Source organism: Prunus persica, chromosome G2 (assembly GCF_000346465.2).
Source record: "Prunus persica cultivar Lovell chromosome G2, Prunus_persica_NCBIv2, whole genome shotgun sequence".
In the NCBI taxonomy this organism is placed as follows: Eukaryota; Viridiplantae; Streptophyta; class Magnoliopsida; order Rosales; family Rosaceae; genus Prunus; species Prunus persica.
In genome coordinates this window covers 703,501-729,318 of record NC_034010.1, presented here as the reverse complement: position 1 = coordinate 729,318, position 25,818 = coordinate 703,501, and the positions used below count along the sequence as shown (strand labels likewise).

The 25,818-nt window shown below is 36.3% G+C and overlaps 2 protein-coding genes across 4 annotated transcripts; one reads left to right on the top strand and one right to left on the bottom strand.

The window, feature by feature from the left end:
* LOC18787176 (clustered mitochondria protein) lies at positions 609-16,216 on the top strand. 3 transcript variants are annotated; one of them, XM_020556635.1, is made up of 31 exons: positions 610-794; positions 1,166-1,253; positions 1,497-1,736; positions 3,035-3,096; positions 3,310-3,499; positions 3,573-3,713; positions 3,827-3,983; positions 4,094-4,287; positions 4,380-4,481; positions 5,339-5,474; positions 5,612-5,740; positions 6,531-6,924; positions 7,311-7,415; positions 7,555-7,673; positions 7,811-7,919; positions 8,012-8,101; positions 8,410-8,538; positions 8,751-8,885; positions 8,972-9,142; positions 9,333-9,419; positions 10,353-10,487; positions 10,742-10,897; positions 11,226-11,294; positions 11,403-11,561; positions 12,743-12,799; positions 12,890-12,930; positions 13,039-13,158; positions 13,843-14,152; positions 14,658-14,765; positions 14,866-14,934; positions 15,322-16,149. In XM_020556635.1, exons 3-31 carry the CDS (start codon positions 1,511-1,513, stop codon positions 15,784-15,786), a joined length of 4,365 nt encoding a protein of 1,454 aa, XP_020412224.1. In that variant the 5' UTR covers positions 610-794; positions 1,166-1,253; positions 1,497-1,510; the 3' UTR covers positions 15,787-16,149. The 3 variants fall into 3 exon arrangements, with proteins under 3 accessions (XP_020412225.1, XP_020412224.1, XP_007220917.1); XM_020556636.1 differs by lacking the exon at positions 1,166-1,253 and having other exon boundaries at positions 609-794; positions 15,343-16,216; XM_007220855.2 differs by lacking the exon at positions 1,166-1,253 and having other exon boundaries at positions 639-794; positions 15,322-16,216.
* Positions 16,963-24,143, bottom strand: LOC18787456 (chaperone protein dnaJ GFA2, mitochondrial). Its single transcript, XM_020558295.1, has 18 exons — positions 23,844-24,143; positions 23,619-23,715; positions 23,419-23,490; positions 22,980-23,065; positions 22,533-22,616; positions 22,416-22,454; positions 21,107-21,190; positions 20,285-20,329; positions 20,108-20,195; positions 19,904-19,968; positions 19,732-19,806; positions 19,004-19,076; positions 18,635-18,726; positions 18,448-18,519; positions 18,019-18,075; positions 17,838-17,886; positions 17,543-17,609; positions 16,963-17,410 (listed from the first exon to the last, which is right to left on the bottom strand). Exons 1-18 carry the CDS (start codon positions 23,928-23,930, stop codon positions 17,317-17,319), a joined length of 1,326 nt encoding a protein of 441 aa, XP_020413884.1. The 5' UTR covers positions 23,931-24,143; the 3' UTR covers positions 16,963-17,316.

The window sequence follows — 25,818 nt, the reverse complement described above, 5'->3', positions numbered from 1 at the left end:
AATATTAAGAATTAAGTCAGTCCTTGTGGGATGATATCTGTGCTTACTTAGCTATACTATCTTTTGATCAATATACTTGCGAGCGTTAAAATTTGATTAATTTGGTAAACCTAAATTTCGCAACAATTGTGTTTTGACTCACGTTTCTAATGAAGTTCTTCACTTGACAAAGAAAGAAAAGAAGTCTATCGCAAGAAATAAGATATTGATTTGGAGAAAGAACTCATTAAAGAAAATGATTAGTTCTAATTTAAGTTTATATATATATGTGTGTGTGTGTTGTGTTAATGTTATAGCCGTTAGCTTGTATTTAAATGAGGTGACATGTAAAGAAAATAAGTCTAGTAAATTCTAGCAGACGAAATGAAAGTAAAGAATCTGAACCCGAATCAATTAAAATTGTAATCGAGTATAACCTAGGTGAAAAACAAAATTATATTACTTTTTCTTTTTCCAACACCCATTTTCTTAAATAATAAAAGAATCCATTTGTCATTGGCTTGTAAATTTTCACAATTAAAAAGAGAAAAGCTTTTCGGCCGTAGATAAATGAGAAAGAAGGCCCAAGCCCACCAATAATGGGTCACCAAATTATTAGAAGGTCTCTTTCTTTCTCTCCCACTCTCTCTCTTTCTCTCACATAAAAGGGCGAAACTTCGCCGCCTCTCGGGCTCTCAGCCACTGCCTTCTGCTCCTCGCTCTCTACCCCCTCCTAAAACCTCAGCGTGCGGCTCTCACCCTCTCTCCACACACACAGATATATATTCATATATTCATCGTTCCCAACGTCACAGGTAATAATACTAGTGTTATTCTATCCGTTTCATTTCTGTTAATTCCTCGTTTGGTTCCCAAGAAAATGGAGTGAAAATATATCAAATAAAAATGGAAAATTGATTCTTTTGTTTTTTGGAGAATGAATGAACAGGTGTTATACCTGGCTCAGTTGATTGAAAATTCTTTTTTTTTAAACTTGTTTGCAAAATGAAGAAACTGAAAGCTTGAAGACTTTTGTTTGTAGTGGTTTTCCAGACTTTGCTCTGTGTTATAACTTATATGTAGGCCTTTCTTTTTATGCTTAGTCTTACCATTGCAACTACTGTTTTGTTGTTCTTTTTCCTTTTATATTATGACTTTATTTTAAAAATAATGCTTTCATGCCTAGTTTGGGGAGGAGGAAAGGAGGCAGCGGCTTTGAATTCGTGCATTTTGAAATAGTAGGAAAGGAAGAGGCTTTCCATGTTTTTGAACTGGTATATTTGATAAATGTATAAAGCACTATATGTGTGTGTGTTTATGTATCCGTATGAGCACAAAAGTAATACTTATTTCCTCTCTCCTATTAGTTGTTTGTCTTTCGGGGCTTTTATGCCCTTCATCTCGTGTGATATTGTTTAGTGGCTTACGAAATGCAGTGTGCATGCTTATTTTTTTTCCTTCCTGTGTTTATTCATGTGTGGTGCTTATGTTTTGGGTGTTTTAATAAATCTTTGCAGAATTGGTGGTGAAAATGGCTGGAAAATCGAATAAAGGGAGGAACCGTAGAGTGGCACATAATGCTGCAAATTCTTCTGATGCAGTGGTCCCGACTGATGCTCCTGTGAAAGATAACTCAAGCGCTTCAGAGCCCATCAAAGCTGATGCTAATGGTGTTTCAGCGGTGGAAGAATCAACTGAGGCCAAGCCAGAGGCAAAAGAGTCTGAAACAGAGAATTCAACCAGCCAACCTAAGCAAGGTGAATTTGGTATTATGGGCCTTCAAATATTTCTTCCACCTGTAAATACCTCTAGTCAATATGCCATTCCCATATTCACCCTCTCTCGAATCTTTAATCCTTTTCAATACAACAATTAATTTAGGGCTTGTTTGTGAGTGATTCTGGGATGGCCAGAATCACTTATAGGGAGAAACATATCCCACGTGCTTCTCCATATAGTCACTCTTAAGTGGTTTTAAGTGATTATGGGGAGAAGCACCTCCCATGTGATTCCCATAAAATACTTAAAATCACATAAAGTGTTTATACGGAGAAGTGATTCTCCACAGAAGTGATTTTTGGCCTATCAAGAATCACTCCCAAACGAACCCTTAACCACCTAAAGGCAATGAGAAGCAATGTACATACATAAACATTTAGAACTTTACACAAACTCGCATGTGTTTAAAAAATCTGCAGGCACTTGTATAATGTAAACCATGTTTGTGTAAGTAATTTAAGATAGTACAAAATAATTACATTTTTCTAGGTAAGTGAAGGCTTCGTTACATACAAAAGACATGTCCACCACTTCATATCTTTTAGCAGACACATAGGAAGTACTTATAAAAACACAAAACATGAATACTGCATGGGCATATAGGGAAAGGATAACATATTGATTTAGCAGATGGAGAAAGTCACACATGCACACACATACACGCATATGTAGCTTCTTTCATATTCAACAAATCAAAGGATGAAGGTTAAGAGTGGACTCTCTTCCTTTCTTTCTCCTCTCAAGTTGTCTTTTTATTGTTGCAATGCTGTCATTGCAAGCAGACCAGAAAGATGGTATCATAGCGAGAACTTTGGACTGATAAAGGCTTTCGACACACAGATTTTTATTTATTTATTAATGATAAACTCTATGTATTTGTATATTTTAACGAAAAAATCATCAAGATGTATGGATGTGTTTTGCACTTTTTTAGAGGCAATCCAATGCATTTGACATGTGACTACTACCCCCCCAATTCTATAGCCGTGCTTTCTGGAATGTACTATTAACTTTAGCTGGATTATTCCTTTGTTTTTTTTGTCCTCTAACGTGGACATGGACTTATTTGTACAAATAATGGCTTAATTTCATCACATTTGTAGGTCATGACTGAATGCCTATATAAGTTTTCAATCAAGCTCATTTACCTTCAAAATTGGCGACCATTTAGTTTTTTGTTGTTGTTATTTTGAGCTAAGCTTTTAACTTTTTTTACTCATTCTCTTATAAAAAATCTGTTTATCTCATTCTGATTTCCCTATCCATGAGAATGCAGGCGACCTTCATCTGTATCCCGTCTCTGTCAAGACACAAAGTGGCGAGAAGCTTGATCTACAAGTGAGTTAAGTTTGATAATATATTGCTTGTAATTTCACTGAATATGTAATTGGTTGCAAAATGCAAAAGGTGATGCAATTTGAGCACCTTGTCCATGTTTGTCAATGCACACTTTATTTTGATAGTTGATTGTGGATATTGATATAATTATGTAATCTAATTAGATATTTTGTGTCCTTGAATCCATTTTACCTTATCCATTATAATATGCAGTTGAACCCTGGAGATTCTGTTATGGATATAAGACAGTTTCTGCTTGATGCGCCAGAGACATGTTTCTTCACATGCTATGACTTATTGCTACACACAAAGGATGGCTCCACTCATCATTTGGAAGACTTTAATGAAATTTCTGAAGTTTCTGACATTACCATTGGTGGTTGCTCCTTGGAGATGGTTCCTGGTATACTAACAGTGTGTTGCTTTTGGGGTTATAAGATCTTAAAGGATCTTCTAATGTGAATATTTTTCTGCAGCTTTATATGATGATAGATCTATAAGGGCTCATGTTCATCGTACACGAGAATTACTTTCCCTGTCCACACTTCATGCGTCACTATCAACATCACTTGCATTACAGTATGAGACAGCACAAAACAAAGTATCAAGTCCTGGAGGTTTGAGATTTTGTTCAGTTAACATAAATTCATTCTAATATTCTCATTTATTGTACATGTTATCTACATTGGGGATTACTTTTAACTTGGGACTGTAATTCACTGTGATCTAGATACCACAAAAACTGAGGTCCCAGAGCTTGATGGTTTGGGTTTTATGGAGGATGTTGCCGGTTCATTGAGCAATTTGCTATCATCACCGTTGAAAGAGATCAAATGCGTGGAGAGTATTGTGTTTTCATCCTTCAACCCTCCACCAAGCTATAGAAGGTGAACCATAAATTCTCTTGCTTGCATCTTATGACATAAAATAAAATGTATCTTTTTTCCTGGGAATTGTCTTATCTTAGCTATGTGCTGTCTGGCGTTTTTGTTGCCAGGCTTGTTGGGGATTTGATTTATTTGGATGTAGTAACAATGGAGGGTAATAAACATTGTATTACGGGGACTACCAAACTGTTTTATGTAAATTCAAGCACCGGGAATACTCTTGATCCTCGGCCAAGTAAAAGCAATTTGGAAGCTACCACACTTGTTGGACTTTTGCAAAAGATCAGCTCTAAGTTCAAAAAAGGTAATTGAAGTGGTTCAGACCTTTTTTACTTTTTTTTTTCCTCCTCTTTGAAATTTACAGAAGTTTGATTAATTATATTCTATTGATTGCAGCTTTTCGTGAAATTTTGGAGCGGAGGGCTTCTGCACATCCTTTCGAAAATGTTCAATCGTTATTGCCACCAAATTCATGGCTAGGGTTATATCCAGTTCCAGGTGAGCTTAACTTCGTTGGACTTGAATACTTTTAAATGAGGATTTTGGGGTTGTAGAAGGTGTCACTTTTGTGCTGTAATAATAATTTCCTCGAGAAGATTTTACAAGATCTCCATATTTTACATGTCTGGTAGCCTGGCCTCTTTCAGGCATTACTGCTACTGATAGAGATTACTGTTTTGCAAATTTTATCTTCAATTCTGCTTAGTGAATATCATTTATTTCCTAAAGAAATAAAGAAAATAGATTATAACAATTATAAAATTTAATGCTCTGTTATTTCGACATGTGTGCAGCCTGCTTTTGTTATGATACCTAAGCATGACAAGTTTTTCTTGTTGTCTTCAAATCAGCATGATAATTGACTTTGCGTTCAGTTTAATGTTTAACAAAGTCTCAATCACAAACTTTTTTGTATCATTTGTATGGTTTTAGAAGGAAGTAATCTCATCCATTCATCATTACCTCGTTATAATGTTGCATAATATTTCTTGCTTGATCATAAATATTTATAGAGTTCCACTCGACATGTGAGTATTTTCAATTTTACCTGTATGTTTTCTTTGTCTCAAAACTTCTTCTAAATTCTTCCCAATTTTTTATTGTCTTTTGGGGCTATGTGTAACCCAAAAATGAAAAGGAATTTTATAATAGAGTCCATTGTTAAAGTGGGAGAGTTCACCCACAGTACATGTAATTTATTGTCACTTTATGTGGTTATAATTCTTGATGTAATTTTTTAATATAAAATATTTTAGGGCAAACAGAAGTTGGTTTTCTGAGTTTTAGTGTTTGCTTGATGTTGTGTTTTATCTTCTTCACATATGAATACATTTTAAAGGATATACTATTGTCAGATCACGAGCGTGATGCAGCCAGAGCAGAGGATGCCCTGACTCTCTCCTATGGTAGTGAGTTAATTGGCATGCAAAGGGATTGGAATGAGGAGTTGCAATCTTGTAGGGAATTTCCACATACAACTCCTCAGGAAAGGTAATGATCTCTGATAGAGTGGGTTCTAAAAGTTATGTACGTCCTTTAGTATTTTCCATTAATTAATTACTTTATCACTTAATCTGTGATTTTTAGATTCTTGTGTCGTTATCTCACACGTAGGCCATATTTTGCAGAATTTTGCGGGATAGGGCTCTTTACAAAGTGACTTCAGACTTCGTTGATGCGGCTATGAGTGGTGCTATTGGAGTCATTAGCAGATGCATACCACCTATAAATCCCACTGATCCAGAGTGCTTCCACATGTTAGTCTGACCTGGAAAGGATTGCCTTTTTTTTTCCTTTTAAAAAATACATATTTCCGTGAAGACATCAATTAGGTTACTCTATGTCTATGCAGTAAATTACATTTTGTTAGCTGCCTTAATGGTGGTTACTCTATGACCCAGCTCCCCAGTAAACTAAGTACCACTACCTTTTTATTGATATATGTATCAATTTACTCCAGTATTAAAGTCATTTTATCTGGCTAGTTAATATACCCAAGTAAAATTTGGTCAATATCCATTACTTGTGTGGTTGGTGCATACATATAATATTGAATCTCTTTTACTGTAACTCTGATTAGTAGTCATGATGGATCAGACCAACATTGCCATATGAGGGTTTCTACATTGAGTTCAAAGTTTGAAGCTACGTTAAATTGTCTTTGACATATTATGCATTCTTATTTTGATTGAGTTGGGAGCATTTTGCTCACCACTTTATCCCAAGATGTATGCTTACCATCCTTCTCAACACTTGACATGTGTCCATAAGTATAACCATGGTTACATAAATCAAAGTAAAAAGTTAACCATGGTTATGCCTATGGACACGTGTCAAATATTAAGAAGGGTGGTGAGTGTACACCTTGAGTTAAAGTGGTGAGCAAAAATATTTCCTTATTGGGTTTGGTAATTATGTACTATCTAGGCAATACATTTTCTGATGGTATGGTTGTAACTTTGATTCTTATGACACATGCATGCTTTTGTTAATAATAGATTCATGGAAATATGAATTGATATAAGATGTTGGTTTTTTTGGCTCTAGGTATGTCCACAATAATATATTCTTCAGTTTTGCTGTTGATGCGGACCTTGAGCAGCTGTCTAAGAAACATGCAGATTCTAGTTCAAAGATCGGGAGCACTGGCTCTTTACGCAGTTCTTCTGAGAAGGCTCCTGATAGCTTGTTGCATGGAGATAGTGGAATTCCCAATGGGGAAAAATGTGATAGATCAAGTACAATGGAATGTCATGTTGCCATGGAATCGGCTCCTGATGTTTCTGCTGAGACACAATTGGGTGAAACCGAGCAGGCTACTTATGCTTCTGCAAATAATGATTTGAAAGGCACCAAGGCATACCAAGAAGCTGATGTTTCTGGACTTTATAATCTCGCTATGGCCATAATTGATTACAGGGGACATAGAGTAGTAGCTCAGGTGTGTCTCGAACCGGATGTTCTTTGTATGTATTATAATTTTTTTCGTCTTAGGAGAAACTGGGAATCCTAGTGCTGCACCTTTCCTGGACATAAGTTCAAAGGTCAATTTTGAAAACAATTGTCTATTAGAGCTTGGCCAGCCCCACTCCACCATAGAAAAAAGTATAGTGAAAATTGTCTTTTTAATTGCTGAACTCGACTGTGTTTCATACATAACATAAATGACCATAAATTTGTTTTTCTTTTCATTTGCATGTAAGTTTCTATGGTTTGCATTTGCTTTGGATTTTTTTTATACCTTTTTTTTGTTGTTTTTTGAGGAACTTTTTTTTTAAGTTATCTGATTGCTCTCTCCTTGTTTTATTTGTTATGCGTTCACTGCAGAGTGTTTTACCGGGCATTCTTCAAGGGGATAAATCAGACTCTCTTCTATATGGTTCTGTTGATAATGGAAAGAAGATATGCTGGAATGAAGAGTTCCATTCCAAAGTGAGGGAGATCTAACCCGGATTATTTTATTATGCTACCAATTTTTTCATATTTCGTCTTCTTAAGTGAGAAAAACTGCATATGTCCTTCTTCAGGACTAGAATTTCTTGTGAAAATTCTAAGATTTTTGTATGCTTAGGTGGTGGAAGCTGCTAAACGCCTTCATCTGAAAGAACACACTGTCCTTGATGGATCTGGAAATGTTTTTAAGTTAGCAGCACCAGTAGAATGCAAGGGTATTGTTGGTAGTGATGACAGGTAATTTTTACTTCTCGGAACTTCTCTAACAAAATCTCTTCAGCTCTTATGAAACTTCTTGCATTAAAGATCTATTCGTGCAGACCTAACTTAGTACACCCATGCATGTTCTTTTTTAATTCTGTTCCCTGCTTCAGGCATTATCTCCTTGACTTGATGAGAGTAACTCCCCGTGATGCAAACTTCACTGGGCCTGGATCCAGATTTTGTATCTTGAGGCCTGAACTAATTACTGCTTACTGCCAGGTAAGATATGATACCTGATATCAATACTGTCTTTGAATTTGTTTCATATGTTTCTCATATTAGCCTTTTTTTTTTTTGGGTATTGGATTAAGGTCCAAGCTGCAGAGAAACCAAAATGTAAGTCAAGTGAGGGAGAAGGTCACGTCACCAATGATTCTCCAAACATCACCGATGTTAAAGAGGTGAGAATTTAGCTGATGCAACTTTAGCTTATAGAGGTTATGAAGGTTGTATTGTTGTTAAACTTGTTTATACTTTTTCAACATGTCAGTAAAGTGTATTATTATTTCAAAGATTTTTATACTTGTCATTAATCCTTATTTAGCGGGAGAGGGGGTTTCTCATTTTTTTTGGAGTTATAATTCACCTTGTTTTCAGTATGTTAAGAATGTGATGGGTACACTTATTGGCTATTTGGCATGGTATAGGATGAGTTCGTTTTATGCATTTTAGTACTTTGGGCTGTGTCTCATTTTGTTGCTTTTCACAGGACATAACAGAAGGGAAGGACACAGATGCAGAAGGTGCTTCTCCACCCACCGACAACTCTGAATTATGCAAGGAAACTCTTTCCAACCTTGATGCCTTAACTGAGTTTAAGGTGGCTGGAAGTGTGGAGGTGTGTTTTGGACCTTTTGATCATCTGCTTTATTTCTCACTCATTCTGATTTAGCGAGGGGGTTTCTCATTGTTTTTGGTGTTAAAATTAACATGTCTTTTAGTTTAAGAATGTTACAGGTGAACTTATTGGTTATTTGGCATGGTATAGGATGAATTCTTAATTCGCCTTCTAGTAATATGGGCGATGTCTCATTTTATTGCTCTTCACAGGACATAACGGAGAAAGGGAAGGCCACAGATGCACAAGAAGGTGCTTCCCCACCCACGGACAGCTCTGAATCATGTGAGGACATTCTTTTCAACCCTAATGTCTTCACTGAGTTTAAGTTGGCGGGAAGTGAGGAGGTATTTTTTGGACATTTTAATTTTCTGCTTTGTTTCTCACTGAGTTTAAACCTGTATAAATTATTTGTTTTCCTTCCTGTTTCCAGGAGATTGCAGCAGACGAAGGAAATGTGAGGAAAGCCAGTTTGTATCTTACAGATGTTGTGCTTCCGAAGTTTATACAAGACCTTTGCACACTGGAAGTATCACCCATGGATGGGCAAACACTAACTGAAGCACTCCATGCTCATGGAATTAATGTTCGCTATATCGGGAAAGTAAGGATTATGGTTTTTAATAAATCCTTCGCACTTTGTAACCACTACTAGCATGTAGAAACTGTGGAAGTATTCCTTTTTCTTCTCCTAGTAAGGATTTATATAAAATGGAATGTGCAAGGTCTGGGTGACTGATTGCCTTGAATATGTAGGGATATTGCTTTTGACACCCTCTGGATGTTTTCAACAGGTGGCTGATGGGACCAGACATTTACCTCATCTTTGGGATCTTTGCTCTAATGAGATTGTGGTGAGATCAGCAAAGCACATTCTCAAGGTGATAAGCATTTCCTTGTATGGTCTGTCTCATGTTATGAGGTTATAAAAACTGAAATGTTGTCCTGTTGGGACCAGCAAATGTTGATATGTTACTGGGTGTTATTTCCATAAAAATTATGTTGTAGTCGTAACCTAAGTAATTTGATTCAGGTCTCTTGGAGGGATACAACTCCCATGAGTCCTCTGATAGCAGTTTCATGATTTTTTTTTTTTTTGGAGTTGTTGCTTACTATATTTAAAGGGATTTAGCCAAACATATTCTTGCAAGATGCCTGCGTGACGATTAAGCAACATCCATTAGGCTGTTTCAGTTGTTGAAGTAATCTTTATGCCTCAAATAACTTCTTCATTTTCTTTCTACACCATCCCTCTCTTCCCAAACACATAGTCGGAGAGAAGGAATTCTTACTACAGCAAATAAATAAACTTCCCTGCAATACATTCGTGCCCTTGCTCTTGTTACAGTATGAGTTTGTTACTTTTTCAGTTTGAGGTGCAACTTCTTCTAGTGGTACCTAATGTCTTTAACTGAGCTCTTATATCGTATTACTTTTTTTTTATATACCTGTTTCAGACTTCATTGTAACTGTTACAGACATTGAGAAATATCAATCCATGTGAAACTTTATTTCTGCTGTTATATGCCAATCTGTACTCTAGTTCCTATTAATTGGTTCATGGGCCTGCTTCAAAAATGTAGCCTTGGATTGGTTATCTCGTAAGTGTTAATTACTATTTCAGATCCATCCTTCCACCTTTCCTACTTGTTCTCTAGTAATAGTAAAAACCAATCAGGTCCTTGATGTTTGGCCCATGTATCCGAGAGTTATTATTGACTGAGCACACTCAAACAATTGTCAATGTTCAGTGTTCAATCTTTTTGTCTCTGGTGGAAAGTGGTTCATGGTCTTTTCTACTTTCTTGTCTGCAGGATGCCTTGAGAGAAACGGATGATCATGATATTGGGCCTGCAATCTCCCATTTCTTCAACTGTTTTTTCGGAAGCAGTCAAGCTGTTGGCTCTAAAGTGGCTGCTAATAGTGTGCAGTCTAGAACCCCCAAAAAAGTATGTTTTATAGTATCAACTAGAAAGAAAGTTCGGTGCTAAGTTGTTCTAAGCTAATTCTTGATCCCTGTAATCTCTTTCAAGCTCAGCTAAGTACTGTTTTGCAGTAAAAAGTTGCAACTATATGCAGTTTACTATTAACTTGAACTTTTTGGGAATCACAAATGTTTGTAATACCAAGCATATCTCAGCAAAACTGGTCTATTTATTGAGTTTGAGGAACCTTTTGTAACTGTAAGTTCCTTTATCTTCAGGAACAAACAGGCCATCAATCTTCAGGAAAGCTGTCCAAGGGACAAGGAAGATGGAAGGATGGAGCATCTACAAGAAAGAATCAATCCTCATTTATGCATGTTAGCTCAGAAACTCTATGGTCTGACATTCAAGAATTTGCAAAGCTCAAATATCAGGTATCAATTATCAATAATATCTGACTCTCCAGGAAGAATTTGACATCCCTGAATAACTTTTTGACGCGATGAAATTATGCTCCCTGAATAACTTTAACGGGTCACAATTCTTTGTTGAGAAATATGTACACCCCGTGGGGATCTCGTTGATTTTATTTCCATGGGCCATGTTGCATATTGTTTCATAACATTTTTCAGGGCTGTATAAATTAAAATGGACTTGTATATGTTTTGTGGGATCTCCAAGTTTAGTACTTGGTCCTCAAAAGGATATCTTTGATTGGTGTTTATTAACCTATCGTTTTATGTAATTTGCCATTGATGATAGTTTGAGCTGCCAGAGGATGCTAGGACTCGTGTAAAGAAAGATTCTGTTATACGTAATCTTTGTCAGAAGGTAACTATAAATTCTTCTGGTCCAATTTACTTGGTTGCTACTCAAATTTGCTTCACAATCACTTACGCTTCTAAGTGGCGGACAAATTGACTTTGGTTTCATTCGCAGGTGGGCATTACAATTGCAGCTCGCAGATATGATCTTAATTCTGCAGCACCTTTCCAAATATCAGATATCTTAAATCTTCAACCTGTAGTGAAACACTCAGTTCCTGTGTGTTCAGAAGCTAAGGATCTTGTGGAAACAGGAAAGATCCAACTGGCAGAGGTATGCGCTGTACTCTGTTGTTTATCAATGATTCTTCAAAGAATTTGTATCTTGGTATTGTGATAGCATTAGGTTCAGGATGTAAGGAAACATTCTCAACCAGAATATAATCTTCTGTGAGAACCTTGAAGTCAATGCTATGTCCAAACGATGGTCAAGACTTTAATTTGAAGTTATATTAATATAAAGAATGTCACGGTGTATATTTTTATATCTTTTAGTTCTGGGATACATTTACCATAAATCTGATGATGACCAATAATTGTTGCATTAGAATATAGAGATGCTGCATTTACCATGGAACCAAACATGTTTTAGTTCTGCAATAATCTGAAATTTAAAAAAGCATTCAACTTTAAGGTGTTGGTTTTTTATATGTATTATAATTAATTTGGGATTGTTCACTGGAAGAATTTATATAGGTTTGGCGAAAATCCGCTCAAAATCTGAAACTTTGCACATGTCCTAATATCCCATTATGTGTTTGTTATATATGAGTCCCCTTCTTAAGAGGGATCCCTTTGATAAGAACCGAGGGATGGCTTTGTTGAGGCCACAAGGCACTGTAGTTCAGTTGTCTAATATTTAGATCGCCATTTAAGAACTGTCCTTTGCAATTCTCATCCAAAGGGACCCCTTTCATTGAGGGCATCAAACTTATTGGGTAAAACTGCGAAAATGGTGAAATTTGCAAAAATGGAATTGCAGCAGAAAATGCCATGGGATCCTGGTTCTCAAGCTTTGTATATATATGATAAGAAACATAAACTTTAGCTACTGTAAAACTATTAGATCAAAACCAAGTGCAACAGTATTGTGCTGTAGTGGACAAGGCAGTTCACCTACGAATAGTAAAACTCAACTGCACACCTAACATAAACTAACACAACAGAAAAATCTCAATAAACAGTCTTCTCCTGTCTGCATGAAGCGTAAGAATGGAGTTCTCTGAACTCACATGATAGTGTGATGCTCGCAACAAAGCTCAGAACTGTACTCTATCCCACAAAAATGCGTCCACTGGTTTTCCTCAAAAGAAGGGACGGATATAGAACAAAATCATGATGGGATATCAGGACATTAGGACGTGCACAAAGTGCAACTAGTATCAGTTCGTTGTGATTGACATCATGTTCAAATAATAATGTGGTTTGTCACTTATCTTGCACTTTTTATATCAGGGAATGCTGAGCGAAGCCTACACATTATTTTCTGAAGCATTTTCAATACTTCAGCAGGTGAATAATATTATTTGGGTTGTTATCATAAATTTACCATGAAATGCGCTTGTCTAATACTATTATATCCTCTCTTTTTTGTGATTGCAGGTTACTGGTCCAATGCATCGGGAGGTTGCAAACTGCTGTCGGTATGCATTGCCTCCTGAAACTGTTCGACAGATTTGTTTCTAATTGTAATTAGTTATTCATGATGCACATTACATCTAAGCTGATGTTTTTGCTGTACTTAATTTCAGGTATCTTGCCATGGTCCTTTATCATGCAGGAGATATGGCGGGAGCCATAATGCAACAACACAAGGAACTAATTATAAACGAGCGTTGCCTGGGTTTAGACCACCCTGACACTGCTCACAGGTATTGGGTTCTTGTGTTTATTTTTGTTTCATTAACTGAGATGGTTGTTGAATACTTATTCTGAATTGAATTTCCTGTGTTAGTCTCATACATTACGATTATATAACATAAACTGAAACTGTTAACTATTGTTAAAATTCTGTGATATTTGGGTGCTCTCTTCAGGATGACAATGCAAATTGTCACGTTTCCTTTTTTTGAAGATTTATTTCCAATCAATGCTGGGGTAAATATTGGAGTCTTGGCAAGATTGCCCAGTACTGACGTTAACTATGTGACATTTATTGGATTATTTCTGCTGATGTTCGTTTCTGTGCCCCCTCAACCCCCTTTCCTTCTCCTGTCTTCTGATATTTTGAGTTGTAGTGAGGTAGGAAAAGTACCCATCTTACATGCTCACTCACTAATAATCTAGAAATGAATGAAAGTAAGGAAGAAACGTTTAGTTAATTAATATTAATAAAAAGAAATATTATCTATTGGGACGCCATGAACTGAAAGTGGATGTGGTGACTTAATCAGTTTGAAATTCTTATATGAATTAGTTGATTTTTCATATCTATTTTTGTTAATAGCGTTCAAACACTTGCTTTTAATGATTGATTTTACTCTCTCTCTCTCTCTCTCTCTCTGTTTTTCTGGATTTGATTTTGGGCTCCTTCATTTGCAACTTTGCTATGGCAGCTATGGAAATATGGCTCTTTTCTATCACGGACTTAATCAGACAGAGCTTGCATTACGACACATGTCCAGGGCATTGCTCCTACTGAGTTTGTCATCTGGCCCAGATCACCCTGATGTCGCTGCAACCTTCATTAATGTCGCTATGATGTACCAGGATCTTGGGAAGATGGACACTGCCCTTCGATATTTGCAAGAGGCTTTGAAAAAGAATGAGAGACTTCTAGGGGAGGAACATATCCAGACTGCTGTATGCTATCATGCACTTGCTATTGCATTTAATTGTATGGGTGCCTTCAAACTCTCTCACCAGGTATGTCCCTTTTGGAAATAGAAAATACAAAACTAAAGGACATCCAAATTCCACAAATTGATAGCGCCGCCCCCCCCTCTCTAGGAATTTAGACAGTGATATCTTGATCTCCGCATCTCTGCTTCCATGTTTGGGCTTCTTTTAAGCACGTGCGCACACACACACACACATGTATGTGCATGTGTTATCGCATGCGTGTGATTATGTGTATTTATGTATACAGGCATGGAAAACATAGAAAGAAAATTGAATATTACTGTGGCTCTGTAGAGGACGAGTTTTATCTTTCATTTTGCTGTTGTCAAAAATATGTTTTACCTTCATATAGCATTCTAATACATAGAAGCAATAAAATGAGTGAAAAACGAAAGAACAATATTAAAAGTAGTGTTTAATTTAGATGTCATTGAATAAGTGGAAGAATAATAATGACATTTTGCCTTCTAGTGTAATTTTCACTTAATAGAAAACATTTCACTGTTCCATATGACACTTGGTGTTGCAGCATGAGAAGAAAACTTACGATATACTTGTGAAACAATTGGGCGAGGAGGATTCACGAACACGTGACTCTCAAAACTGGATGAAGACATTTAAGATGCGTGAGCTACAGGTATTTGTACCTTGCTTGGTGAAATCATACTGGAGGTTGGTTGCATATACTTAATTACTATTTGGTTCTGATTCTTAAACTTTTTTCTCTTGTTTGAAAGATGAATGCACAAAAGCAAAAAGGTCAATTGAATGCTGCTTCAGCTCAAAAGGCAATCGACATCTTGAAGGTACTTTGGATGCTCCTTTTTGCTAATAAGTTCAAAATCTTGTTGAATTGAAGGATAATTTGTGGTTAGTTTTTTAAATATCTTCCCAAGTCATATTCTTATTGTCGCCTATTCCTATTCTGCGTCCTCTTCATTTCTAATTTTCCATGAAAGGCTCAGAAGCCTACTTTTTGTGTGCTTTCTGCACACTAGATATTCTGATGTGTTTTTGGAATCTTTTATGGAAAAGAAAAGGAGATAACTGTAACTTATTTGGAGAGCATTTTGTAAATGTTGCTAGGATACTAATCCTTCGGTCTCCAGATGTTGAGACCCTCTTTCGTATCTCGTGGTATAATTTACACCAAGAATCTTGATTTCCAGTTAATAGTTAACTTTGCATGTCAGGCTCATCCTGACTTGATGCAGGCATTCCAATCTGCTGCCATAGCCGGTGGGTCTGGGAGTTCTAACCCTTCCGTCAACAAATCTCTTAATGCCGCAATAATTGGTGAAACTCTTCCACGCGGTAGGGGAGTTGATGAGAGGGCTGCTCGTGCAGCAGCTGAAGTTAGGAGGAAGGCAGCAGCAAGGGGCCTCTTAATACGTCCACACGGTGTTCCAGTCCAAGCTTTGCCTCCACTTACCCAGCTTCTCAATATCATCAATTCAGGTGCAACCCCAGATGCAGTAGAAAATGGAGAAACTGATGGAGTAAAGGAAGCCAACGGTCATCCTGTACATGGTCCGGCGGATGCCAAAAAAGATCAATCAACAACTGACCAGGAAGGTCAGCCTCCAGTTGGATTGGGCAAAGGCTTAGGAGCATTGGATGCCAAGAAACCGAAATCAAAAACCAAAGTTGCATCTTGAGATTTAAGTCAGATTTTATTAGCTGACAAGGTGGGTTTCTTTGTGAGGTTTGGCTATTTTGAGGGAAGAATTTTTTCTATTGGTTTAAGGATGAGAACCGAGTCCACTGAACTTTTGGAAGGTAGAGAACTCTTGAGATGTGTAAGAAATCCGTGGATGTTCTCTGTAATTTTTTAGTATAATAATCAGGCTTGCAGATAGATTCAGGCAGCAAAAGAGCAATTTCCGGAGCAAATAGGCCCCATATGTAGGACTTGCCCTAGTACCGACGGATGGAAAAATTCTGTTTTTTGTTTCTATATTTTGCCAAATTTTAAGAATCATCTGAAAGGACTTTCAACATAAATGTTTCCTTTCATGGTACATGTAATACTGCGATCATTTTTTTCCTGATTCAAGAAAGAAATAAATTGAATTTGACAATTGCTAATCAAAGGCTTAATGCAAATGGTGTGTTTCATACGCTGTAACTCGAGCTTTGCTCCTATTACAAAGAGAATTGATCAAAAATAGCCAAAATTTGGACTCCTAATTTCAAAAATGTCAGTTTTTGTAAAATATTTCAAATATAGCAAAAAACTCACCTAAATTGACACAAATACCCTCAAATTTAAAACCCACATAAACCTAAAAAAGAAAACCACTCACCTGGTGTAGTCTAAGTGGGAGCTTCAGGGAAATTGAAATACCACTACTTTTAACGTTATTTACTTATTTTGTGAAATGAAGGCCGGACATTGCCCCTCTTTTTGGACCCAAGGCCGACCTCATGCCGGCCTATTCAGGTGGAAGACATTGTCAGGTGAGGAGTTTGGCTGCGGCAGACAAGGAGTGGAGAAGACGAGAGAAACACAGAGAGAGTGAGATAAGTTGAAGATGAAAAATGAAAAGCACTCGAAGAGGAGCCCTGTGTTACGCTACAAAGTAGCTTATCAACGCGAGTTATGTGGAACAAGCCCATTTTTATGTAAGATGTTCTTGTATTCTGTTAATGCTTCCAGGGTAAGTGTATCCTTTCACTTAATCTGGAGAAAAAATGGTAGGGAGTTCTTCGGATGTCAATCAGTCTCAACTGTTAAGTACAATTCAGATTCAGCCTAGAAGATTGCTTTCGACTGCCTTGCTTCTAAAAGAGATAATGCAGTTTATTTACATGGCAGTTCAGATTCAGTTCCAAAAGAAAACATTTCAATCTGTGTTCAATATATTTGTGGCAAAAATAATTATGGACATGAACAAGTCCATTATGATTATAAGTCAGAATATGTACATTGTCACAAAATTACTGCATGATGATCACAGATCACCTCGCCTAAATGACAAGTACGGATTATGACTTGGAAGTATAAAAAAATATTACACAACCTTACAAATAGAACTGCTCAATTGGAATTTGGAACCTAAAATAACTCCGCTTCCAGAATGGGTGGATCCTTTTGCTATGCCTACTTCCTCTCATTCCTTCTCCTTCCAGCTATGCAAGACTAGAAAATATCTTAACAAACAAAGAAACCTCTCCAGCCCATATTATCAAGATGCTCCGGCAGCAGCACGCTTACCATATTCCCCCTGCTCTTCTTTGGCAAACTCTTCAATTAATTCTCGTTGTCTTTGTGTCAGATTCCTGCAATACAATTACGTGTCAAGTTCCGAGTTACTAAGATAGAACACTGACTGAAAGTCTTTCCGGTCAAAACAGAAGTTACCATATTAACAAGCTATACTAACAAAATTGTTTGAAGCCAGGAGAACTTACGCTGGGATGCTGACATTGAAGTGCACATATTGATCACCAAACGAATAAGAGCTCCTTGTCTTGATCCCTGTTCTCAATCAACAGGAAGAAAAGTGAGAACTGACCTTGTTTTATTCACATGAAGCGGAGATTGATAAATTGTGTATTCAACCGAAATTACTAAATTGCAAAGCAAAATGGACATGCAGAGGAAACTAGAGCCTATCCAGGAGATGCAGTGGGTAAACTCAAAATTCTTATCAGTGCTAGAAACTATCAACACAATTAGCAAAAAGCATGAATCCAATTTCCTGACCTTTCTTCTTTAGGACTACCTTCTGACCAGGTTGGGTGCCAGCACGGACCTGCAAATTAGAAAGCAACTTAAAATATTGCCACATTGAGTATTATAACAATAACCTCTACAGAAAATCAAATTTATCTGTCCTTTTCAGTTCAGAACATGGTGCTGATCATGCATGAGTTCCAAAACAAACCTTCAATACAACATCTCCAGTGAGAGTTGGGACCTGAATAGTTCCTCCCAGAATTGCCTGCAAAAAAAGCATTTATTAAACCTCTATATACAAATAAATGAACATTTCTCAGTACAAGAAAGATGGGAAATCCCAAGTTACAAGAAAGAAACAGCACAGTAGGGAACTCCCCAAAACCATCATTTAAGATCCTTTAGTCTGCCTAGAAACATTATAACTCTCAAGAATCTATCAACAACACAATAATCATAGAAACTGAACAACAGAGTTTTCATACTTTAGCTGCTTGGTGACCTCGAGGTAATTAGATAATGCCGAAGTGAAAATAGATCATTCTATTTCTCCATCTCATAATACTCACTCTTCAAGATTTTCTTGCATTAGAGCATATAAACAACACTCTTGAGCACTAAAAGATTTAAGCAGTACCTGAGTGATACTCAGAACAGCATCTACATGAATGTCGGCACCTTCCCTACGGAAAACTGGGTCTTCCCTAACCTGCAAACAGAATTAAGATGTACATATATAAGACAAAAGGATTATAGATACTACGGTACCAATAATGAGAAAGAAAGCAAGGACGTCAACAGCGATTAGAACTTATGCAGGTCACCTTAACAGTAACATAAAGATCACCAGGTTGATTTCCGTCAGGATCAGCCCCACCACTGCTATACACCTTTATAGTTTCATTGTCATCTACACCTGTAGATGGAAATAAAGTCATTACAACCACCATTACAGAAACAAGCAAATATAGTTCCAAGATTTGTAGTTCGACTTCTTTGTTGCAAATTATGATTCATGATTATTTTAACAAAATGACAAATAATTCCTTTTACGAGAGGCAACCCCACTTAAGTACATAAAATCCCATATATATATATATAACGATTGAGCAAAAATAATGATCCTTGGCAACAGAAAAACCACAATTATCCATTGGGAAGCAACCCCAATGCCTCAAAACTATTGGAAATACCTGGCATGATATCTAACTTGACTGACTTCATTCCAGTTGTGACTCGTTTCCCATTGCATGATTTGCAAAGTGTCTGAAACCAAAAAGTGATGTATTTCAGTATAACTCATAACATTTAAAGAGTTATACAGTAAACATTTAGAACTAATACACAATAGGAATACAACATGAAATCGGAGCATAACCATTTAACATTACCCAAGTAGATCTATAAAGAAAGGAAGGGTTTCGAAACTCAATTCTTAACAAAGTAAATCTCATTGATATTCGGATACAAACCTATGCACAAAAGTGCCTAAGTGCATTACATGTATCTATAGGAACACATTAAAATTACATTTGGCAAAAAAGTACAGGAACTCATCTATAAGTATTCATGAAACTCAATTTCAAGCACACTATTATTACACAGGAAATCTTCCCATGTTGATTTTCATGTTTGTTTCACTTCCCCCACTTCTTTATTGAACAAAATACGTGCTTCATGAGAAAGTGGGAACAAACCAGCCCACCCACAGAACCATTCCAGTAAGTAAGCAAATATCTAACAGCTGGCCAACAAAAGCAACAATAAAGCAAGTATGAAGTAACAACGTTGGGACACTAGGCAGCAAACAAAGACTACTTAAAAAATGATGACACGACATGTCTAGAGAATAAAAATAGACAATTAAACTTGTTTGTTGAATAGTGAAAATGAGTTATTATAGATATGACGTGAACCATACCGGGAAAGTTTTACCAGTACCGCCACACTGAGTACAAGTTGTCTGCATCCTAAATGGGCCAGTTTGCATGTAAGTCTGGATATGCAGAAAATCAATGGTTAACAAGAGCAGATGATGTGATATTCTTAATGATCAAATAAATGATAAGGTTTCTGTTCTTAGAAAAACTGACCATGCCAGACCCTTTACAGCGCTTACATGATTCAGGTCTGGTGCCAGGAGGAACACCACTTCCACCTGCAAAGATCCAAAGGCAAAATAAATCAGATAAGGGAGTTTCATTCAAATACTATCGAGCAAAAAACAAATGTAAATGCCACAACAGCATACTTTCAAAAGTAGCAAAGGCATTTAGAAATGAGCAGAATCAGCATACCGCAAGCTTCACAGGCCACTGCAGCTGGAAATGTCACAGTTTTAGAACATCCCTGAACAGCTTCCATAAAGGAAAGTTCCAAAGAAACCTGTGTATTTTATGAAAAGAAATCCAGGTCATGAAGCAGATTCTAAAGCACATACACAGATCAACGATAAAAATGAAGAGGGATAAAACCTTGATATCCTGACCACCAAAATTCTGACGAAAAATGCTGAAGATCTAATCTCCATCGGAAACAGCACCCCACCAATAACATGCACATACAATCCAAAGTGAATATAACATCCAAAAAAAGGCAAGAGCAAATAATTAGGAAACATAGATGGTACTTCATTTTGTTGTAGAAAGTATGATATGATTTCTATGATCATGAAGTTTGAAAGTTCTTCAGTAAGAAACCAACAACCCCACATCACATACTAAATTGCAGTAGCACCGACCTTAACAAAACCAGTTACAAATAATAGAAAGAAAGAGCAAGAAAATAAGAAAGAGCCATGAAGCAGGAACATACTGCTTAAATAGAAAAAACTTCAAATTAGTGAAATAAAACAAACTAAACATAACATGTTTCACCAGGGCTGGGGCTATCAAGATGTTCTGTGAGTGGCATAACCATTTTCCAAGTTAAACTAAGAACTAAGCTTGAGATTGGAGTGTATCCAAATATAATGACATATAGTGCCACATCCACATCAAGATGAAAAAGATTATGTGATGGAAAAGGCTCCTTACACATCCTTGAAATTTTTTGTAAGTTCACAAATTACAACAGCTAGAATATACATAATATATTCACTTGCCACAAAAAAATGCCATGTTAAGTATTCTTCATGGATGAAGTTGCATAACAGTTAGACTGCATGCAACACCAAATTTTTTTTTCTAAATGACACTGTTTTAGTTTACCAAAATTTTGATAAAAAATTTCAAAACTCCGAATGATAAAATATATCAACAATCAAACAAACCTTACAGTAAGGATAAAGTCATTACATTATCATCAAAGATATCTTTAAATGGATTCCTGAAATCATTGGGAAAGCCATTGCCTTGATCTTCAAATGCAGCATGGCCAACCTGCAAAAGTGTACTTAGTGACATAAGTGCAGGCATAAATCAACAAGAGTAAATTAGACAAGGAACACGTAAAACCATAGTACAACAGGAGTCCTTCAGTTGAGATGATCACAAAGCTAAAAGGTTTACTTGCCATCACATGGATTTCTAAATACTTAAAGCATTATCGTTTATAAAATGCCTCTCACCTTGAAAATGAAAATTTTCTGCCAAATCATCTTAGTTGTGTGGGTGGTTGTGTGGGGGTGTGTGAGAAGCAAACATTTTGTTGGACTTGCTGTGTGATTGTTATTGTTTGCTATTATAAATGAACAAAAAATATAAGAACCTTTCAAGACTATGAAGATAAGGAATGGGATTATGGGGGCATCGATGTGGGCCTCGGAGGTAAACATATGTTAAAACCTTGGGAAACTCTAAATACGAATGGAGTTGAAAATAACATAGCAAGGAAAAATGTGGGAATTGCATAACTTAGTTCAAATTATGCCAGATAAGAAAATTAAAAGAAAGTAAAATGCCCATGAGTAATGACAATAAAATGACCACGCAATTCCCTTGTTGACCACTCGAAAATTAGAATTGTCAGAATGCCAAACTAAATTACTATATCTTATAATACTCTGATCCCAAGCACACCAAACTATCCAAGTTGTAATAGAAACATAGTGGAAATCTCCATATGGATTATAAATTGGGTAGAATTTGAATCCTACAATTCTCTTATATCACTTTAAAATTTATTTGAATGATTTGTCATCATTTTAATACACATAAGGATCTGAAGAACAAAACCAAATGAATTAGTCAAAATTAGTATAAGCCCTAAAGAAGCCCCAACCGGTTGCGCTAAGTCCAGCTAATCACAATTTTCAAAAGCCAATTAAAAAAAATAAAAAGCAGTGTTGCTGTCAACCACATATTAAAAATTATTTTAAAAGAAGAAGTGAGAGACCAAAACAGCACTTGAAACTTCTATATCTTAGCACCACAAGAAATATCAACATGGATGCAAAACTGTTTGACCAAAGCAAATTTTACCCCCATCTAATGTATTGTCATGTAATACTTACAAAAGCATTAAATACAAGGTGTTACGAGCAAAATACCAAGGACCTATTCCACATCCTACTCAGCAAGAAGCATCTCATCAGGGAGGTATTCGGCAGTTAATTGTTTAATAATAAAAGGTATAAGGCATAAAGATAAAGATCAGAAGTGAAACCTCATCATACTGTTGACGCTTTTCCTCATCTTTCAAAACCTGCAACAAAAATTGACAAAGTTGCTTTTTAGCATGTTAATAGTAATAGTCAAGAACTTCGGGAATAGAAAAAATAACCTCATAGGCCTTTTGAACTTCTTGAAACTTCTTTTCTGCATCAGGATCGTCTTTATTTGTGTCTGGATGGAGCTTCTTTGCAAGCTGCAAAATAAATAGGGGAGATGATGGATCAAAGTTAGCATGATTCAGAGCAGAAAAAACTTGAACCAGGGAAGTAGAATACACATTCAGATTACAACAAACAATGAGTACAGCTGGAAAAACGACTAAACTTCCACTGACTAACTACAATAGGTACTGACATTATGCATTATCATTATACACTTCTTATTCTTCCAACAGCAGAACTAACATTATAGAAACTTTCTAAGAATTCTGGAAAACCACTTTAAATGTTGTAACCATTTTAGAATTATAGTTTTATATCCATTACAGTACAAAATAAGAATCGCATCCCAAAATCTTAACTGCATGTCCAAGGGAAGTGAAGCAAAGAAAACCTACCCCATAATAAGCTTTCTTTATTTCTGATGCATTTGCATTCTTGCTTACACCCAGTGTATCATAGTAATCTCTTGTGGACATAGATGCTGGTGCACAAAAGGCAGGAAAAGCCCCATAATTAAATTCCACATGCTCCCTTATGTTCTCAGTATCAAAATGAACAAATAATGGCATGTTATTGCAAGAAAGTACCCAATAAAATATAGAAATCCTTGAGCTCCAGTTCTTTTCCACATAACATTTATACCAAAAAAAAATTCATAATACATAGTCTTTCAACTTAAACTAAAGACACAGTTTCATGGTATGTCAAAATCAGATAGGATTTGAATGAGTAAATTATCCCGAATAATTGACGTGCACAATTGCATAAACAAGAATATATTTGTATACACTTGAACAACTAAAGAAAATGAAAACATATGTATGTGTCTGGTACCAGTTCCATGAATTGATCTTGCAGCGAACCAATTGGTATTCAGAGCTCCAAGCAACCAACTTTTTCTACAAACTGCAAAAAAAGGAGGGGGGGAGGGGGAAGAGAAAAGGAAACAAAAACAAAATAATCCATTAAAGGGGGGAATAAGAAATTTAATGCTCAGTAGAATTCAAAAAACGAAAAGTGGGTGTTTGACCTACCATTACTAGTAGTAGTATAATTTCCTAAAACCCTAGAATTGTTGCAAACCCCAGTCTTGAATGTCCTAAAACCGCCTCCAAGCATCCTCCCGCATGCCTAGCAGCAATTCAAACATGATCAAAGTTAAGAAAAGAAATTCACAGTAAATTAAAACAAAAATAATAGGAAATGACAATAATTAGTACAATCAAATCGAAGAAGGGAGAAATAATGAGGAATCATACGGAGGATGTAGGGTTGTGGATGGGGTTGGAGGCAAAAGAGCGACGAGAGAGCCAGTGGACAAGCCTGACGCCATTGGAGCGAACCATTTGGGAAAGCTTGACGAACTACCCAAAAAGATCAAGTCTTTCGTGGAGTTGGGCTTTTCTAGGGTTTTTGGCTGTGTGATAAACCCTCGAGAAACCCTAAATTTGGAGTCTTTGAGACAGTGATCGAAGGTTCTAGTAGTAGTTGATGGAAGAGAGAGAGAGAGAGAGAGAGAGAGAGAAGGGCCCTGGCCCAATCTTGTGGGAGACACTTTTCTATTGTTTTGCAAATAAATTATCAAAAAGAGAGAATTATAATTAACGTGTGTTAAGGATCTAATTTTAGTGAATGCGTGCGTGTGTGGTAGAAGAGACCGTTGGCTACTTGCAGTTTGAGGTCATGTGGCCAAGCTGTAGTTTTTCAACTGCCAGTAATTTAGTTAGGCCATCTCAAGTTATAGGACTAAATGTAATTCGGGGTTAAAAATTTAATTTTTCAAAATATTAATTTAAAAAATAATAATGTATGGCTAAATTTTTCCATCCCCAATTATGTCCATGCATGACTATATTTTAGGACTCTATATATTTTATTATTTTGAGAAAAATTATGGTACAACGCTTATATGTTCCATAACTATATATTGTTTAATTTAATTAAACTATGATTTAGAGACAATATTTTTAATTTATATTTTTTTTTAAACAAAATGAATTTAAAACATTTAAAAAGGTTTTAAATAAATAAATAAAAAATAACCGTTAATCAATAGTTTTGACCTCCAACGATCAGAAACCAATTATATATATATATATATATTTAAAACAAAACGAATTTAAAAAAATTTAAAAATAAAAATAAAAGCCTAATGGCTAGCTAACGTCATCGATGATAACGTCAACGCGCCTTTAATATTGGCTGTTGAATCTGCAGTTGCACGAGATGTTTCGTGCTCTTGCCTACGCATGATACTTTCTCCTCTTGAAAAGCACATGCGCTAGGCCCACAAATAAAATTTGGCCGAGGCCAAAGGACCTAATGTGGCCCTACAAATTTGGCCAATTTTTTTTTTGCCCATGGCTAAAGATGAGTTTTACATTATTTTAGAGTCATATTCGGTCTATGGCCCATGGTTGGAGATGGCCTTACTAGTACTAGGTTGTGTCTTGACTTGGCTCTCTTTTTTCTTATCCAAGCCATATTGTAAGATTCACAACACAATTTTGTGAGATGAATTTTGTCGACGCTCAGTATATACCGAGCTCGTCTGCCCAATGAAAACAGAACATGTGGACCTTGCTTACCACTTAGCGAAAAATGACCAAACCAAATGCAAGCACTTGACAACTTGGTGTGACACAAACAACTCGGCTCCGAGCCGAAGTGACCAGCTCGTAAATTATCTTGTTTAAACCCCCTATAAATAGAACCCACCATGCTTATTGTAAGAAGGGACCTTTTTTCTTGAGTCTTGAAAGAATAATAATATACAGGGAATTCACAGAGTTTTTTTTGTTCCTTGCTCTTATCCCAAAATAAACCCGAAACAACGAACCAATTCTCCTCACCTTCTCGCTCAGGAATTACATTAAGTATTCGTACTTCATACGTTAGCCACAGGAAATTTGTGGATAAAACAAATTTGAATTGTTGGTCAAGTTAATGTTTGGCAGAACGTGTGATTCAGTAAGTATGTAATTAATATTAATCCTTCGAAGGTATCTGCCTCATGTTCCACCCCATCATTGGCTCAATTAAATAAAATATTTTCATGTACGAGCACAAGTTCAAAATATGAGTCCTTTTGTTAATATGATGTTCTAAAGTTCAAACAGTCGGATATGGCAAAACCACTGACAGACAGATCACTGCATTCATAACAGAACATGAGAAGAACAACGATTGATCCAACAACACTCAAATATTCAAAAACATAATGAAGTCAAGCAA